The following is a 19,386-nucleotide window of genomic DNA, read 5'->3' on the forward strand; positions in this document are numbered from 1 at the left end:
AAATGGGTGCATTTAGAAAATTCCAACCAGCCCCGGCATTAAATCAATAGGACCCACGATTAATACTTAGGCCTTCCTCCAGCCCCAACATTAAAATAAGAGTATTCCCAATTAATAAATCTATTTCCCTCCTCCAAACAAGCCCAGCAATAAATTAATAGCATTTATGTATAATAAATATACCTATTTCCTGCAACTGTCACTGCCATTAAATAATTCATATTCCCAATTAATAAATAGACCTCATGCTCCGCAAACTCAGCCCCACATTCAATGAATAGCCCCCAAACCACACCATCTTAAATTAATAGTCCCCACTATAAAATGAAATTGCCCCAATATCACCCCACAAACAGAATAGCACCCATTAGTTAGCCACCACACACACACACATTACATTGCCACAAGCCCGCTGTGCCATCACACACACATTACATTGCCCCTTCATCACCATGCTGTGCCTCCCTATGATCTCACTGCGCCCTACATGCTGCTTTGGCCCCCGTTCACACTCTGCCATGCTGCCTTGGCCCCTCTTCTCCCTCTTTCATGCCTGCTGCCTTGGGAGCGCACTTACCTGTGCAAAGCTCCAGCGTCCTTCATTCTTGCTCCTCTGGGCGGCTGGATTACAGGACCTCCTCCTCCATGGGCGTCACCATCTCTACATTCCCCTGCTGAAACTGAAGAACACACTACTGCACGAGTGCAGAACGCCCAGACGCAGCTCTCTGCACTTGCACTGTAGTGTGTTTAACTGAAGTGTTAAACAACGGAGGGGGCGGAGCTTCAATGCGGCAGGGCCTACCGGTGGATAGTCCGGCTCCCCGGCAGGCCAGTCCGAGGCTGAATGAACATATACGTGTATGTTTCCAACAACATATTTTAAAGACAGCCCACTTATCTTCCGTATTTGTTCCTTCAAAAACTTTGTCCCAGTCTATGCTCTTTATGGACTCCTTTAGCATGTTAAAATTTGCCTTTCTAAAGTCCTAGTTGATCCCTTATACCGTTGCTTCTGGAAACTAATTTGAAATGAGACCATATTATGATCACTGTTTCCCAAGTGTTCCCTTACTTTAATATTTGATATTACGTCTACATTATTTATTATTACTAGGTCCAGTATAGTTCGGTTCCTAGTTGGTTCCTCTACTAATTGGGATATATAATGCTCAGAAACCTATTTCCCCTAGGTCTACCGCAGATCTCAGTACTCCAATCAATGTCTGGATAATTAAGATCCCCCATAATTAAAATTTGACCTAGTTGTGTAGCCTTTTCAATTTGCTGTAGAAGTTGGGCTTCCTCAATCATACTAATATCTGGCGGTTTCTAGCATATCCCTATCAGCAACTTCTCTGAACTTTTTCCTCCGCTGGATATTACCACCCACAATGCCTCTATATTATTCTCGTATATAACTTCCTGTATACCTGGTTTTAATTCTGGCTTAATATAAAGACATACTCCTCCTCCCCTTTTATTTACCCTATCCCTCCTGAAGAGAGAATAGCCTTCCAAGTTGACTGCCCAGTCATGTGTATCATCCCACTAGGTCTCAGTAATACCTATAATATCATACTGCTCATTCATTGCTACTAGTTCTAACTCCCCCATTTTACCTGTCTGGATTCTTGCTTTTGCAAGCATACACTTAAGTCTATTGCCTCCCTTAGGTATTTCTTTTTGCTTTAAAAAGGGCCGCTCCTTATCGGCTATGCTTCCCTTTCCCCCCTCTCCACCCTCTTTACTCTTGTTAAATTCCTCCTTACTACTTTCAATGTCTATCCCATAAATACTTGCTTGCTCCTCCCCCCCCAAAGCCTAGTTTAAAATCTCCTCCAACCTTCTAACCATCCTCTCCCCTAGCACTGCAGCCCCCTCCTCATTCAGGTGCAATCCATCACGACAATAAAGATGGCAACTGACCGAGAAATCAGCCCAGTGCTCTAAGAATCCAAAACCCTCCTTCCTACACCAATCTTTTAGCCACGCATTAACCTCCCTAATCTCCCGCTGCCTCCCTGGACTAGCGCATGGCACAGGTAGTATTTCCAAAAATACTACCTTGGATGTCCTTGCCTTAAGTTTGCGACCTATGTCCCTGAAATCATTCTTTAGGACACCCCTTCTTCCTCTAACTCGGTCATTGGTGCCAACATGCACCAAAACCGCTGGGTCATTCCCAGCCCCTCCCAACAATCTGTCCACCCGATCCACAATATGCAGAGCCCTAGCACCCGGGAGACAACACACTGTTTGGCATGCACGGTCCCAGTAACAGATTACCCTATCTACCTTCCTAATAATTGAATCCCCTACCACCACAATCTGCCTGGGTCCCTGATAACTTTGGCCCCCTCTATGCAGGAGAGACTGTTCCCCTGGTTGCTAGAGGAAGCAGTCTCACCCAACTCTACCAATTCTGAACTGCCTTCCACAGTATCTTCATCCAATCTGGCAAATCTGCTGGGATTGATTAGCTCAGAACTGGCCTGCCTCTTCCTTCCTCTGCTACCCCTAGTAACTGTTACTCAGCTGCCTACCTGTGCATCCTCCTCTGTCTCTGCTCCACCCTGCTCAACTAAAGCATCAACGGTGAGCTGTAAACTCTGCTCCAGGTTGGCAATCTCTCTCAATGTTGCAATGGTCTGCTTTAGATCAGTTACCTGGGCTTCCAAAGAGACCAATTGCTCACATTTCTCACAGAGGTATAAACCTTTGAACAATTGCTACAAGTGTGCATACACATGACAAGATATGCATTGAGTGAGATCATCAAGCCTGCTACTACTCATCTTATTATGGCTAACCTAACTTCTTATAGCTTACAATGAACTCTACAGTACAAACCTTTGCTAGCCACTTACCAGATTAAACCCCTTCCTGGATTCAACTCCTTACTGGATCTAACTCCAAACAGCAGTGGAAATCACTAGCTCAATGAAATCGCTTACCACCACCTGTTAAATAGAGCTTGCACTAACCAGCTGTATCAACTAGCACCCACTAGCTCTGACAGAAACAAAAAAAAAGGGACACTTAATAAACAAACAGAAAAACAAATCCCCTTCAATAATCGCTCAGAAAAATTCCCCAATGTATATCACTCTCTCAACACAGCACAGTGATCCTTACTGGATCTAACTCCACACTTTAAACAAACAGCACTTGAAATCAAACAGCAGTGGAAATCACAAGCTCTCCCACAACTGTCAGGGTAATATTCTAGATAACACTACTCACAAATTATATTTATTCGCAGACAATGTCCTATTGTTTGTCAATAAACCAAAGTCATCATTGCCATTCCTCCATACATTACTGGAAAGTTATAACAAGGCGTTTTTTTATAAGTTAAACACTATGAAGTCAGATAACCTCCCGATCAATATCTCTAAGAGACTTCTGCCTCACCTTCAGTCCAGTTTCACTTATTCATGGAAGTCCTCTGAGCTGTCCTATCTAGGTATTCTAATCACTTTCCAATATAACTAAATCATGAATCTGCTATGAGGTCTCTTGGTTGGGTAGACTTGCCACTTTAAAAATGACATTGTTCCCCAAAATGATGCATCTATTTCAGCCGTTGCTTATTTCCCTGCCTAAATTGTATTTGGATAAATTACATTCTTATGTTTGGAAAGGAAATCGTATGGTCTGTTCTTGTATAACCTGTGAGGAAAAGCTTGGTGGCCTTGCCCTCCCATATTTGGCTAAATACCAGGAAGCGTGTCTCTTATCTCAATTGAGAGCTTGGGCCCCCCTCCTGTATCACAAACCTTGAGTCAACTTAGAAAAGGCCCTTAAGCCCTCTTCCCTCATGAGGGACCCGATCTGGCATGACGCCCCTCTCTCCATTGTACCTAAATTCACTAGAGACTCCTTAATAGTTTGGGATAAAGCCATTGGTGACAATGCAGATATATCTCTCCCCACCTCCAACATAACCAAAAACATTCTCTCAATCTCTCCTCATGGTCTGCTATTGGTGCCTTCACTCTAAAAACACATTTATAACGCTGAGGGCCTTATGACTTTAATGCAGCTTAGGGCCAACATCACCTCCCGGACTGAGACTTCTATAAATCTCTTCAAATTCGACATTGGATTACATCTCTACGATCCTAACATCTCTCAATACCCCCCCATCTTGATTATTGGCCAAACTAACTAAAGGTGATAATAGAGCAGGTATTCCCTATGGACAGCTGTTCTTGAGCTGACTAGTGACCCATCTTACACTCCCTACAACCCGCAGACTTGACGCTTCTTCACCATTTCTCTCCTGTGACAGATACGTGATTGGCCATATTTTCATCGCATACCGTACTCTACCACTGTATCCTCTCCTCAATGAAGTGTTTTAGCTGGCAAGAATTTATTTCTAACAGTATGGGGGGGTATTCAATTGACGGCGGGATCGCTGAAAATCCCGCGCTCGAAAGATATTACCGTTAATACGGTAATCCTGCGCGTAAATACCGTTAATACGGTAATTTACTCGCTGGATTTCCGCTCGCAGCTCAGGGAGCTGCGAGCTGAAATCCAGCGAGTAATTACCGTATTTACGGTAATATTCTTTGAGCGCGGGATTTTCAACGATCCCGCCGTCAATTGAATACCCCCCTATGAGATGAAATTCTGTCCTTACTGGTCCTCCTCAGAGCCTGTCTCGACTTAGACTCCAATGTTACTTTATATATATACTTAGTTTCATATTTCTTTGATATGTACCTTTTAGGTCTGAGTTGTCTGTTCATTATTGCAAACGTTGCCTCTTTTGAACCTTGTGTTTTATTGTGTCTATTCTTCACTATGTATCCCCCCATTCCAATTGCACCTTTTGTCACCCATTTTACCACCCATTTTTTTAATTTTGTTTCCCATTAAACTGAATAACTTTAATAAAAATTATTCTTGAAAAAAAACCCCACCAAACTATCATTGTCAGCACTCATTGCCCCTAGGCTAAGAGATTTGGTTCCACACTCCAGAGTCTGAGAGAAGGAGGAGGACATGGAGGGACAGTGGAAGGTTGCAAGGGTAACATCTCTATGCACAGTCAAAGAAGCCTTCGAGAAGTTTGGAACCATCATCCTCTGAGGCTGACCAAGATTGGGGATTTGATGTGGATTCATTGCCTGGAGGAGTCAAGATAGTTTTGGAGAAGAGCTCCTAGAGGCACCAGGAGGAAAGAACCAGCAGTTCAAGAGGAGCAATCCATTCCTGAAGCTGTGGTGGAGGATTTTCAGCCTGTGAAAGATCCTAGGCATGGGGAGGCTCAGGTCATGCCAGAGAGGGTCCAGCCAGAATCGTTAGAGGGAGATGGGGGTTCCTGAAGCCTGTACCCAGCCCAGAAGGGACATTAAACCGCCTATGATACTTACCTATGAGTATCTAGGTAAAAGTGTTGAGATACCAAGAGTAATCCAACATCATTTAGTACAGGGGATGGCAGCCTTTTTCTATCAGTGTGCCGCTAAACATCTAGTCAAGCCCGGTGTGCCAGCTGCGTATATGTGTGTGTATATTTAATATAGGTTTATTATATATATATATATATATATATATATATATATATATATATATATATATATATATATATATAAAACATTTAATTCATTGTAAGATGCAAATATCATAATATTATTAGTAATGGGACCAGCAAATAAATGCTCATGTTATACAACACAGTAGTGCCCCAGTTCAAATTATGCCACATAATAGTACCCCCAATTCATTTTATGACACAATAATGCCGTCAATTTGTATTATGCGACAGAGTTGTGCCCCCAATTCATATCATGCCTCATAGTTGTGCCCCCAATTCATATTATGCCACATAGTTGTGCCCCCAATATATAGTATACCACAGAGTTGTGCCCTCCAATTCATAGTATACCAAAGATGTAACCCCAATTCATATTATGCCACCTAGATGTGCCCTCAATTCATAGTGTGCCTCTTACTTAATTTTGGAGTCAGCACACACGACTTACGTTCCACAGCCAAACCTGGTTGCTTTTCACTAAAGCAGCAGAAGATGGGCGAAACTAAGCAGCTGCACATGCGCAGCAGCTCCATTTCGGCCAACTTCGGCTGCTTTAGCGAGGCAACTGCGGAGCTCCGGTGTGCCAGTCTAAAAGAGGTCCACTTGTCACATCTGGCACGCGTGTCGGGGGTTGCCGACCCCTGATTTAGTATATCCTTGGCAATACTACAATATGTACAACTCTTGTGTGAGTGTGGCTGGTTCTGAAAGAATACAGGATGCATTAACTCACTCTTGCATTTTAGGTAGTGCAACTGCACTGAATTGCTATCATCTTGTACTAAAGCACCAGAGGAAGAGTGTAGCAAGGCTGTCTTGCGCTGGGAGAAAGGACCTCGTGTTGCCATGGAAACGTGGGGTGAGGAAAAGGTCAGCCTCTGCAGTGAGTCAGAGTTGGGAGGAGAGAGGAAGAAAAGAGAAAATAGACAAGAAGATGGTCTGAAAGCGAGCAACATTTGTGGCAACAGAAGGGAAAGGAGAGAGGTCTGAGAGGAGAGTTTGCTGGAAAGACAGTGTGTTCAAGCAAACAGAGAGACATCAGAACTATCAAGAGATGCTGGGTGTAGCGTTGCCTAGGAAAGTCTTATATCCGGATCCCTGCTGAAAATCCGCTATCAAGCAGCCTGAGGGAGATTACAGAACAAAGCGAGCCTATGTGAGGAGAGGGAGACTTCCACGATTAGTGAATTGAGTGTTAGCAGAGAGGGGCAGCTAACAAGATATGGCTTGCATTAGTCCACGACTCAAAAATGTCTGAGACCTTCATCTTCATCCAGAGAGAGCGAGATAAGTAATAACACACCAAACACTGTGACACCATTATTTCTGCATTAAGAAAAGAACACTATGGGCCTGATTCATTAATGCAGTGTTTCCCAAACCCAGTCCTCAAGTACCCCTAACAGTGCAGGTTTTCCAGGTCACCAGTGAAATAATTAGTACCACCTGTGGATCTTCCAAAATGTGTCAGTCAGTAATGAATACACCTGTGCTCCAGCAAAAAGATATGGAAAACATGCACTATTAGAGGTACCTGAGGACTGGGTTTGGGAAACACTGTATTAGGCAAAGCAAAGCAAAAAAAAGGAGTAAATTTGCACCTTGGCAAAACCATGTTGTATTGGAGGGGGATGTAAATTTTAAATATGGGGGTAGAATTATAGTTGGGGTAGAGCATGTCCTAGATCTACATTTCAGTGTAAAAATAAAACTATCAAGTATCTGTGTGCTAAATGAAAAAGCAGTTTGTTTTTACGCGCAAATAATAAACTAATTTGCACCCCTTGCATTGTAACATGGTTTGTCCAGGAGCAAATTTACTCCTTTTTTTTGCTTTCCTTAATGAATCAGGCCCTGTACCTCGAATTTCACAAGTCAAACCTACTAACATTAATCTGTACATATATCAGATACTGTTACCTGTCAGAGATATAGAGACATTCCAAGTATCGGAGATCTAATGCAACTTGCACCTAAAGATACCCAAGTTAAGTAAACCGGGTTACCGATGTTTCTACAAGTGCATTAACTAGTTAATCTTTCAAATTATTTAATATTGCAGGAACTGTGATTACTGAGATAAACCATTGTTGCTCTATATATTTTTCACACTGTGTGAGAGAGTTTGGGCACCAGTGAATGCACGTGTAGCAACCATCTTGTTTATACTGTTCAACGGTACTGATGCCTTTGATTATCTTTCCCTTTGTCCCACTTACCCAGTCCAATATCTCCCCCTATTTAAATCTGTCTTACCCATTTTCTTTCCCCAATATAAACACCCAGTTGAATGTTCGTAACTGTGTGTGAGGCTTAGTTTTGTCGGGTACAAGGGGCTTACTGAGTCCACATTAGGGAAAGAGGTGTTACATTAGATTTTAAAAGAAAAAAAATATATTTTGTTTTAGGGGTACTGCTGCTCACACTCAAACACAACCCACTGTTTTTAGACTGCTTAATAAAGATGTCACTAAGACTGCTCCTCACAATATACTTATTTTACTAGAAACACTTTGGATTTTAAAATGAAATATATTTGTTTTTTGGGATGTGCTGCTCAGAGTCGCGCAGCAACAGCACCGTTTTTCTCCACATGATAGAGATACTAGTTTAGAATGATGTCTTTATAGTACTATATATAGAGCCACTACTCTTAATGCTCTGACAGACTGGACTCAATTGATCAGCATACTTTTTCTTGCAGACAACCTCCTCCCCACACACTCTCTTCTAGAATGGCAGATGAGAACACAGGGGAGGGATATAGGGATATATATATAAAGAGATATTGACCCAAAACTCGCAAGATCCGACATTTTCCCAGAAATTCCATTTTGCCTCATTTTCAGACCCGATATTTGTTTTCACTCGACTCTGAACCCCAAAACTTAGATCTGTCGGATTCTTGCGAATCTGAACCAGTCATCTCTACAACCTAACACGCTATACACCTACAGTCATGGCCAACAGTTTTGAGAATGACACAAATATTATTTTTCACAAAGTCTGCTGCCTCAGATTTTATGGTGGCAATTTGCATATACTCCAGATTGTCATGAAGAGTGATCAGATGAATTGCAATTAATTTCAAAGTCCCTCTTTGCCATGAAAAACTTTATCCCAAAAACACTTCCACTGCATTTCAGCCCTGCCTCAAAAGGACCAGCTGACATCAGGTCAGTGATTCTCTCATTAACACAGGTGAGAGTGTTGACAAGGACAAGGCTGGATATCACTCAGTCATGCTGATTGAGTTAGAATAACAGACTGGAAGCTTTAAAAGGAGGGTGGTGCTTCAAATCATTGTTCTTCATCTGTTAACCATGGTTAGCTGCAAGGAAATACATGCAGTCATCATTGCTTTGCACAAAAAGGCAAGGATATTGCCTAGTAAGCTAGTTGCTAGTAAGATTGCACCTAAAGCAACCATTTATCGGATCATCAAGAATTTCAAGGAGAGACGTTCAATAGTTGTGAAGAAGGTTTCAGGGCATATAAGAACGTCCAGCAAGCCCCAGGACCAACTCCTAAATTTGATTCAGCTGCGGGATCGGAGCACCACCAGTGCAGAGCTTGCTCAGGAATGGCAGCAGGCAGGTGTGAGTGCATCTGCACGCACAGTGAGGTGAAGACTTTTGGAGGATGGCCTGGTGTCAAGAAGGCCAGCAAATAAGCCACTACTCTCCAGGAAAAACATCAGGGATAGACTGATATTCTGCAAAAAGGTACAGAGATTGCACTGCTGAAGACTGGGGCAAAGTTACTTTCTCTGATGAAACCCCTTTCAGATTGGGGCATCTAGAAAAATGCTTGTCCGGAGAAGGAAAGGTGAGTGCTACCATCAGTCCTGTGTCATGCCAACAGTAAAGCATCCTGAGACCATTCATGGGTGGGGCTGCTTCTCAGCCAAGGGATTGGGCTCACTCACAATTTTGCCTAAGAACACAGCCATGAATAAAGAATGGTACCAAAACATCCTCCAAGAGGAACTTCTCCCAATCATCCAAGAACAGTTCGGTGATGAACAATGCCTTGTCCAGCATGATGGAGCATCTTGCCATAAGGCAAAAGTGACTAAGGCAACTAAGTGGCTCGGGGGATCAAACATCAAATTTTTGGGTCCATGGTCAGGAAACTCCCCAGAACTTAATCCCATTGAGAACTTGTGGTCAATACTCAAGAGGCGGGTGGACAAACAAAAACCTACAAATTCTGACAAATTAGGCAAGAATGGGCGGTCATCAGCCAGTATGTGGCCCAGAAGTTGATTGACAGCATGCAGAGGCCTTCAAAAAGAAGGTTCAACACTGCAAATATTGACTCTTTGCATAAACTTAATGTAACTGTCAATAAAAGCCTTTGACAATTATGAAATGCTTGTAATGTTACTTCAGTATACCATAGTAACAACTGACAAAAAGGTCTAAAAACACTGAAGCAGCAAACTTTGTGAAAACCAATACTTCTCAGGAGGACTATTTGTAGTGGGTCTTTGGCCCTTGGTACAAGATACACAGTGATGAAGATGACCACAAGCACAGACTTTGCAAGTGTCCAAAAGAAAACAAAAATCAAGAATTGCTACCAACATCCACAATCATAGTTTAGCATCAAAATTGTTGCTGTTAGCACTAGGCAATGACAGGCTGGGAAAATGAAACTATAACAGGGAAACCTGCAGCGTAGGGACTTCCTGGTATAACGTCACACAGCCCAGCCTGTGGAACGGGACCATCAAGGGCTCTATCCAAACTCCCCTGGGGAAGTGGGCTTGGTGTAATAAGGTTTAATTAGCTGCTTCATTATTTTCTGCACAAGTGTCAGCAAAGCCATAACTTGCCGTAGCATCCAGTGTCCGCTGGGACATGTAGTGTCACATAAAAGTTTTGTCAAAAAAACACCAACACAGTGAGACAGTCATTTCCCTAAATCTTCCAATATATTATTCTCCTAAATCCATAGAGGGATCCTGTTATTGCTTCCTGCTTCCGCCTAGGATCACCCAATGTTAGTGCCAAACCTGAGTGTTATTGTGGGGGGGGTGCATTGCACAGAGCTCAGAGAGGTGGTGATAGGGAGAGAGATTATGCAGTGTCTGGGAGTAGGGATGGAGGACACTGACAGGGGACACTGGAGGCAGAGATGGAGGACAGTGACGGGGGACACTGGAGACAGGGATGGATGACAGTGACGGGGGAACCTGGAGACAGGGATGGAGGACAGTGACGGGGGACACTGGAGACAGGGATGGAGGACAGTGATGAGGGACACTGGAGGCAGGGATGGAGGACAGTGATGGGGACACGGGAGGCAGGGGATGGAGGACAGTGATGAAGGACAGTGATGTGGGACAGTGATGGGGTCACTGGAGGAAGGGATGGAGGACAGTGATGGGGACATGGGAGGTAGGGCATGGAGGACAGTGATGGGGACATGGGAGGTAGGGCATGGAGGACAGTGATGGGGACATGGGAGGTAGGGCATGGAGGACAGTGATGGGGACATGGGAGGTAGGGCATGGAGGACAGTGATGGGGACACAAGAGGCAGGGATAGAGGACATATTTTTTCTGCATATATTTATTTACACGACTAATTATCCAAAATAATATTTTACAGATCGAATAAGATAAGCAAAAGCATGGTGACGCTTTTGGTTATGGTTTAAATCAAAATATGGCGTTTCTCTCCTACGATATGTCAAGGGTATGCTTAGTCCACCATCTGTGTTACTGGTATTATGCCACAGTATACTGGATAGAAATACCCCTAGAAAATGTTTAGAGGAGTAATTTTTGCTAGGATATCAAACATTCAGAAACCCCCCCCACTAGAAATCCTGCGTTTGCCCCTGTAAAGGGAGTGACAGCCAGAGAAGCTGTATAACTGCTGGAGATCATAGAGGGTCAGTGTTATAGGACATGAGGATGTGTGTAATATATATGTGTAGTGGCTCTATAAGATGTTGTCTCATCCTTTCTCCCACATAGACATGTTCTCTCACAGATAATGCAGCATTAATGAGACACAATAACTTCCTTGTACATAGTGCTCACACATGTCAGACACCTCACCAGTACTCTGTGTATCTCATACATTGATCTACCACATGTCTCATCCTGTACAGATCTGTTATACTTACAGTAATTCCTCTATCCGGCATGTTGGACTGGACAGAGCTGTCACCAAGTCACAGAAGTGAGGACCTTGCAGATCGTTAACAGACAGATCAAGTTTCCTCAGGGACTGGTTATTACTTATAGCAGATGCCAGCTGGGAGCAGGAATTGTCTGTTAGTTTATTGTATCGCAAACTGTAAGAGAAAATCAGAATAAATAGATGGGGGTTTTTCTTTGTCACGGTTTGTGCATATTAGAAAAGAAAAAATGCTGCACCCGACAAAAAAAACTTTGGCTCAATTAGTTTCAGAAGATTGGTGCATAATAAGCAATTATAACAAATGTTAGTGCCCTCACCCTGTGAGATATAAGGATATTAGATACCACAAGGAGACCGGTAACATATACCATCTAGATACATTGCACTTGGACCTAATCAGATATAATGTACCTGGAACCATTCAGGAATAGAGGTACAGGGGCGAGAGAGACACCAGAGTGGGAGAGAATTGGTAGATGTAACTGAATGGGATTACTTTGCCACCCGGTCTGTGGGGGAAGGGTGAAGGGATATTGCAGTTTATCTGGATCGTTTTCTCACCATCAGTAACTGACTGCTCCTGACCACTCCTACTGGTGTCACCTTGCAAGCAGATACCTGCTGACTCACGAATGTCAACTGTGCAATAGTTGTAGGAGGATTCGGCTGCCACTACTAGGCTCCTTCACCGTCACCTGGAACTTTCTTACTTCTGGACAGCTGGTATAGCTGCTGCAGCGCCTCTTTTCTGTGGGCTGGCTGGTACTTGCTGACCGCTCACTATAGATCAGGACTCCTGGATAACGGGCAGAGCGTTGAGACACAGATGCTCGATCCAACACAGGACAGCCGGGGAATGGATTAGAGTGTAAGCTCTTATCTGTTGCTCGGAGGATACAGTAGGCAATATGCATCAGGCAGAATCTTCAAGCAGTGATAGTTTATTGCCCAAGGGTCCTTACAAGGACCATTACACACTAGTTGAAGGTACTAGTGATATTCCAGAAGTACCGATGGTATAATACAGTTAAAATACAAAATAGAGCTCTTTATATACTGTTTCTGACATACATATTGACAGCTGGTAACCCAGCCCCCTTTCCTACCTGGCACCACAAAGTCTGAGATATTACATCAGGATGTAATATGTTCTCTAAACTTGCATTTAAAGAAATTTAAACTTAACAGCATTTACATTAATCTGTGAATACAGAACAACAAGGTAACGACCCCCTGCTGTGTATTCAGGCTAAAAGATGTGTTGGTCACTGTGATGAAAAGACCTAATTAGTGTGGGATTTTCTTTCTTCCAAAAACAAGTTTCCTCCAGCATGGCATATTACCTCATAAACCAATACATGAATAATATGACAATAAATACTGCGGAAAATGGGGTGATTTATGGTCCGATAACCAGAACAGAATCCATCCCGAAAGAAAGGTACAGACAGGGTTAAGGATCCTGCTGTTATATTGTTATATTAAGAAAGGATTTTACTCACAGGTGCATGACACTGGTGTGATTGCTGAAGTGTGTCTGCTAAAAATAAAAGGATTGTGGTATCTGGTGGGCACTTTTGCTGTTATTTGACGATTCAACTTAAATGTCCAACAGATCAATAGGTTGCTAAACTGGCTCCTTATATGACGGGCGAAGCCCAGCGGGCCTATTTGGATCTGCCCGAGGACCAAGCAGCAACTAAAGGCCGCAATTTTGGCGTGGCTAGGAGTGACAGCGCCCGGGAGGGCGCCACAAATTTATGACTGGCAGTAGAGACCGGAACCCACAAAGCGTGCCCAACTGGCAAACTTGGCAATGTTAACAAAGAGTTGGTTGGAGCCCGATCGAAGTACACCGGTGAGAATTTTAGAAATCCTGGCTGATGACCATTGCGAGTCGGGAACTACAGCGATGGTTCCACAGACTGCCCCTCAGTCATTTGAGGAGCTTGCGATAGCTATTAACTGAAATTACTATGACAAAAATACATCCCGGACAACCAAGAAAGTTGTCGGGATGGACTACAGACCAAAACCAGCACTGGTGGTTGGAACAGACCGCAAGGTGAAGCCAGCAAGGTGCTTTCAGTGTCGCACACCGGGGCACTTCTGGAGATGTTAACCAAATCAGCCACAAACTATGGATTGTTCAGTGGTTCGATTAGGCCTCTAGTTTCCTGCGTGTTTTACCATGTCCTCATCCACGTGGAGCCCACTGCAGTTCCAGGTGACCGTCCTGATACAGCAACAGGCGGTGTTAGCGTTTGTAGTTCCATAATGCCTGTAGACCCAGCTACCATCAGTGAAAGTCCTATGTTTACATGGCGTCACGGAGGAATACGACCGTGTCTGTCTTACCATCACTGTGAGGGGACGAACAGTGCAGGTGGTAGCAGCAATAGCCCCAAGGCTGCCATACCCCCTTATTCTGGGCCAAGACCTTCCCCCATTCCGGGAAATTCTAGTCGATCGGATCAGTCAGGACATGTCGGCAACTGAGTCACTGGTTGGACATCCAACTCTACTTGATCCTTTCTTTCCTACTCCAGAATTGTAGATAAAGACCAAGAACCCACAATATCTAGAGCCTGGATACCAGGCTTCAGCAGTAACTAGGCCAACATTGCATTCCAGAAGACTGGAGGTAAAAAAGTCCTGGCTGGAGAAAGTTGGAAGAAACAAACTTTGCCAACGGGTGGAGAAGATTGATCTCCAATATCCAGGACTTTGCGAGGGACCAACTAAATTAAAGTGAATTATAGATATGTGGTGGAAGTGAATGGAGTATGGCCGAGAGACCGGCCAGGGGAGAACCCTATTATGTAATAAAAGGGTATCTGCTATATAGGAAAGCGCTTGTACAGGAGAAAATAGTTAACTAATTCTTGGTGCCACAGGTACACGTCCCTTTGGTATTAACAACAGCCCATATACACCTTTTTTTTGGGGGGGGGCATATGGAGAAGAGAAGACTCTAAATCGGGGGGTGATCCTGAGGTTTTACTGGCCCGGATTCCGCATGCCAGTCAAGAGATTATGTCAAGCCTGCCCTGTATGGCAGCAGACCGATCCTAAATCAGACTATCAAGCTTCCTTGGTAGACCTCCCTATAATAACACTTCCATTTGAGCGAATTGCCATGGACCTCAATATGTATATGTAGTTCTTGATTATGCTACACGATATCCTGAGGCAATCCCGCTATGGAATATTAAATTGAGTACTATCGCAAAAGAGTTATTAATGTACACAACTCGGAATCCCGAAAGAAATCCTAACGGATCAAGCCAATCCCTTCATGTCAGGATTGATGAAGTAGTTGCTTAAACTGCTAGGGGTACAAAGACTACAGACGTTGGTCTATCACCCACAAACCGACGGGTAGGTTGAGCAGTTTAATAGATTCTGCCTACGCCTATTGCCTGCTGTATCCTGTGACCAACAGATAAGAGCTTACACTGTAATCCAGCGTCTCTGTGCCAACGCTCATTACCCAGCAGTCCTGATCCAGTAAGTGGTTAGGAGGTACCAGCCAACCCACAGCAAAGAAGCGCTGTAGCAGCTATATCAGCTACCCCTTAAGGAGGCTAGTGGTGGCAACACATTTCTCCTATAACTTTTACGCAGTTGGCATTCGCAGCTGGCAAGTGTCTGGTGACAAAGTGACACCGGTAGGAGTGGTCAGTAACAGTAGAACTAAGCACACTATCAAATATCCTGAAGTGTCTTCAGTGCTAAAACCTGTGTCTCAAGGAGAAGGGCTGCCTGTTCCTGTACCTCCTGAGCTGAGTGTATCAGTGAATCAGGCACATCAGAGGAAAGCAGACAGAAAAAGACAAAGAAAACAGACCCGCTACCTGCAAAAGTGCTCTCGCAATGCAGAGCGTCACTGGAGGAAATGTCGTTCCTATCCAGATTTCCTCCACTATAAATTCATCCTTTCATCTTACAGTACTGCCCTTTCAGTTGCCAAATAAACATTCTTCAGATCTTTAATATCCACCCAGTCTTCTAACCCACATCGCCTCTTTGCCAACTTCAATTCACTTCTCTGCCCACCTGCACCTCCTCCACCTTCCTCCTTCACAGCCCATGATTTTGCCACCTATTTGAAAGACAAACTCGACACTATTCAACAAGATATTTCATCATGCCAAATTCCACACACTCCATCGACTTGACCCAAGTCGATGGAGTGTGCGCGCGTATGACGAGTGCACACGCACACACAAATATAGTTCAACTGCGGATGTGCAACTCGCACATGCGCAGTACCTACAGTGCACGCGCCGGTATTGTCCACGTGTGTGTGGTGAATCACCACACACACATTGCCGCTGGGGAGGCTGGGAGTTTCCAGGTCTGGACTATAAAAGCCAGACTCGGGACTCCCCCTCGGTCTCTCTCTGCCTGCCTGTCCCTGGACAATGAGCACTACACTAAACTACAGAAAAGGGTTACTAGGAACACACTACACTACAGAAAATACACTACACTACAGACAGGGATAGGAAAACACTATACTATAGAAAACCTACACTAATCTACAGAAAAGGTTTCTATATAACAGGAGCGTTCCCTACATTGCAGATAAGGAATTGGATCCAAGTTACAAAGACTTGATAAATATCATTGATTATATATTATATATATATATATATATATATATATATATATATATATTTATATTTATATATAAATATATATATAAATAAATATATATATATAAATATAAATATATATATAAATATAAATATATAGATAAATATATATAGATAAATATATATATATATATATAAATATATATATATATAAATATATATATATAAATATATATATATAAATATATATATATATATATATATATATATATATATATATATATATATATATATATATATACACACACACACACACTTCCTTGTCCTGGCATTACTCCTTGATAAAGTCTTACCTACAAGACGAAACGCGTTGGAGAGGTTCTTGGTCCCTGTGCTCATTGCTGGATGATCTGAGGTGTCGCCGCCTGCTACCCTTCTCTTCCATGTTTGTGCCAGTGGACAGATAAGCTTGTTTTATTGTGCTCTATGTACGGGCATTTATATTTTTTATGTGGTGCCATTAAATTTGTGGTATTTGAGACCAATTTGGTCTCCTTTTATACTGTGTCACACTATTGTGGATTTATTTGAGTCCGCAGATTGTCTTCCATCACTTGGTCTGTGATCGTGGAATCCTGCTATCCAAATCTGAGGTGGATCCATATTATGGTCAGCCTGATTATTACATCTGCCTAATTTCATCACATATTTGGTACGGGACTATCTTATCGTTGGAGTCACCTGTATATTATATATCACTGATAATACACTATGTGTGGCGCCCCCTGTCTTTTTGTATTTTATCTCTTAGGTGTAACACTTGCAGACAGGTGTTGATTGACTGGGGAGCTGCCTATTACATTGAGTATAAATTTTCTATATAATTCACTGTGTTCACTTTTACTAAGCGCTGGTTAGCTTAAAGAACTTTTTGGGTGATATATATATATATATATATATATATATATATATATATATATACACACACACACACACTTCCTTGTCCTGGCTCTCTTCCCCAGCTAGTACCACCCTTTTTGTGTCTCCCCCTTCCCTTTAGGTTGTAAGCTCTCATGAGCAGCGCCCTCTTTCCTTGTGTGCTCCTTCTACTGTTCCTTCACCCTCTGTACCTCTTGGCTGCTTCGCTAGCCCTGTTTTCCCTGTTTTCTTAAGCTTCGGCCTTCTTCTTGCTGATTTTTACCATCCCTTTCACTATCTGTCAGATATAGTCTGATTTGCTTTACCCTGTCACCTGTGTTTGTATATATTTTTGTATCATGTTGTGTCTTGGTTCTGTTTTCTGTATATGTAATGTACGGCGCTGCGGACCCTTTGTGGCGCCTTATAAGTCAAAGATAATAATAATAATAAATAAATATATATATATATATATATATATATATATATATTTATATATATATATATATATATTATATGCTATATGTGTTTGTAATGTGGATTTAACTATTTATATACATATGACTGTGTAGCAATTATCGGATATCTGATAGTTACATCAATATTATAAATACTAATTCTTATTAAGGATACATATGTAAAGCAAGGATAGTGTAAGGAACAACGGTGGTGGACCTAGGGTTAATGATATATTGATATACTATGTTATGTTAAACAACGTTATGATATATATGTGAACTGTAAATGCAGGGTGTTCTGTGTTAACAGTAAAATACTTTGATTTAAATACATACATATGTTGTGAGTATTGGTTATTTATAACAAATATATACTGTGAAGTACTGCTGAGATACAGTGGTTATTAGATAAATAATTCTCTAAAGCTTAAGTGTTATTTAGTGTGGTCAAAAGACTGAGTAAGGCAACATTGTGTAAGGAAAAGTTCATAAAAGTGCGAGATTTATAATGAGTGTATCTGAGAATAGAAGAGGATAGCGCACTTTAACACCTAAACTCCCCAATCCACCATTAATTCATTCTCTCCAGTAACTGAAGACAAAGTCTCTGCACTCATCAGGTTCACCCTACAACCTGTCCCCTTGACCGTATTCGCTCCCAACTTCTCTGCTCCCTCCCCTCCACTGCATGCCCATCTCTATCTCACCTCTTCAGCCTGTCTCTCTCCATTGGAACATTTCCATCCTCCTTTAAACATGTGCTCATCTCACCAATTCTAAAAAAAACCATCTGTCAATCCTGTCAATGTATTTTTGAACAAACCCAATTACCCTTCCTGGGTTACGTTATCTCTGGTACTGGACTCCGTATGGACCCCACTAAGCTCAAAGCCATTACTGACTGGCCCCAACCTTCGGGTCTGAAGGCTACTCAGCGCTTTTTAGGTTTTGCGAATTATTATTGCCAGTTTATTAGGGGTTACTCCGATTTGGTTGCGCCCATCACCGCACATACCGGGAAAACATCCGATGCCAAAGCGTGACCCGTGGAAGCGGTGTTAGCCTTCAATTACCTCAAGAAGGCCTTTTCTTCTGCTCCTGTACTGCTGCAACCCAACTGCCAGTGTGCTTTCTTTCTTGAAGTGGACACCTCGTCTTACGGGACTGGGGCTGTTCTCGCTCAGCATGATTCCTCTGGGAAACTTCACCCTGTGGGTTTCTCTCTCACAAGCTTCTACCGGCCGAGAGGAATTATGGCATAGGGGATAAAGAACTCCTAACGATCAAATTGGCTCTCTCTGAGTGGAGCAATCTGCTAGAAGGTGTTCTGTTTCCAGTAACAATTTATAACAATCACAGGAATCTCTTGTATTTGCAGATGGCACAGTGTCTAAATCCCCGAAAAAGCAAGATGGTCTCTGCTTTTCTCCCGGTTCAAACTCATATTCACCTACCACCCAGGTTCGAAAAACAAGAAAGCAGATGCTCTGTCATGTTCTTTCGATCCCTCTGACACTGAACCCCCCGAACAGAATAAATTTATCTTCGACCCTAAAAGCATGGTGGCGTTAACTCCCGTAAGATCTACTCTCTGTCCTCCGGGTAAGATCTTTGTTACTCCTAATTTACGTACTAAACTTTTACGCTGGGCCCATACTTCTCACTTCTCGGGACATGCTGGGGCTAAAAAAATCCTG

General features: G+C 42.7%; 1 protein-coding gene across 1 annotated transcript in view; it reads right to left on the reverse strand.

Annotated features, from left to right (window-relative positions):
- LOC142108951 (NACHT, LRR and PYD domains-containing protein 12-like) overlaps window positions 1–19,386 on the reverse strand; it is a 54,593-nt gene that overhangs the window by 4,815 nt on the left and 30,392 nt on the right. The window contains exon 6 of the mRNA XM_075192921.1: window positions 11,696–11,866. Within this exon, the coding sequence (XP_075049022.1) occupies window positions 11,696–11,866 (171 nt within the window). The remainder of the gene's footprint in view (window positions 1–11,695; window positions 11,867–19,386) is intronic.

The sequence above is a fragment of the Mixophyes fleayi genome, chromosome 12 (assembly GCF_038048845.1).
Source record: "Mixophyes fleayi isolate aMixFle1 chromosome 12, aMixFle1.hap1, whole genome shotgun sequence".
NCBI classification, from domain to species: domain Eukaryota; kingdom Metazoa; phylum Chordata; class Amphibia; order Anura; family Limnodynastidae; genus Mixophyes; species Mixophyes fleayi.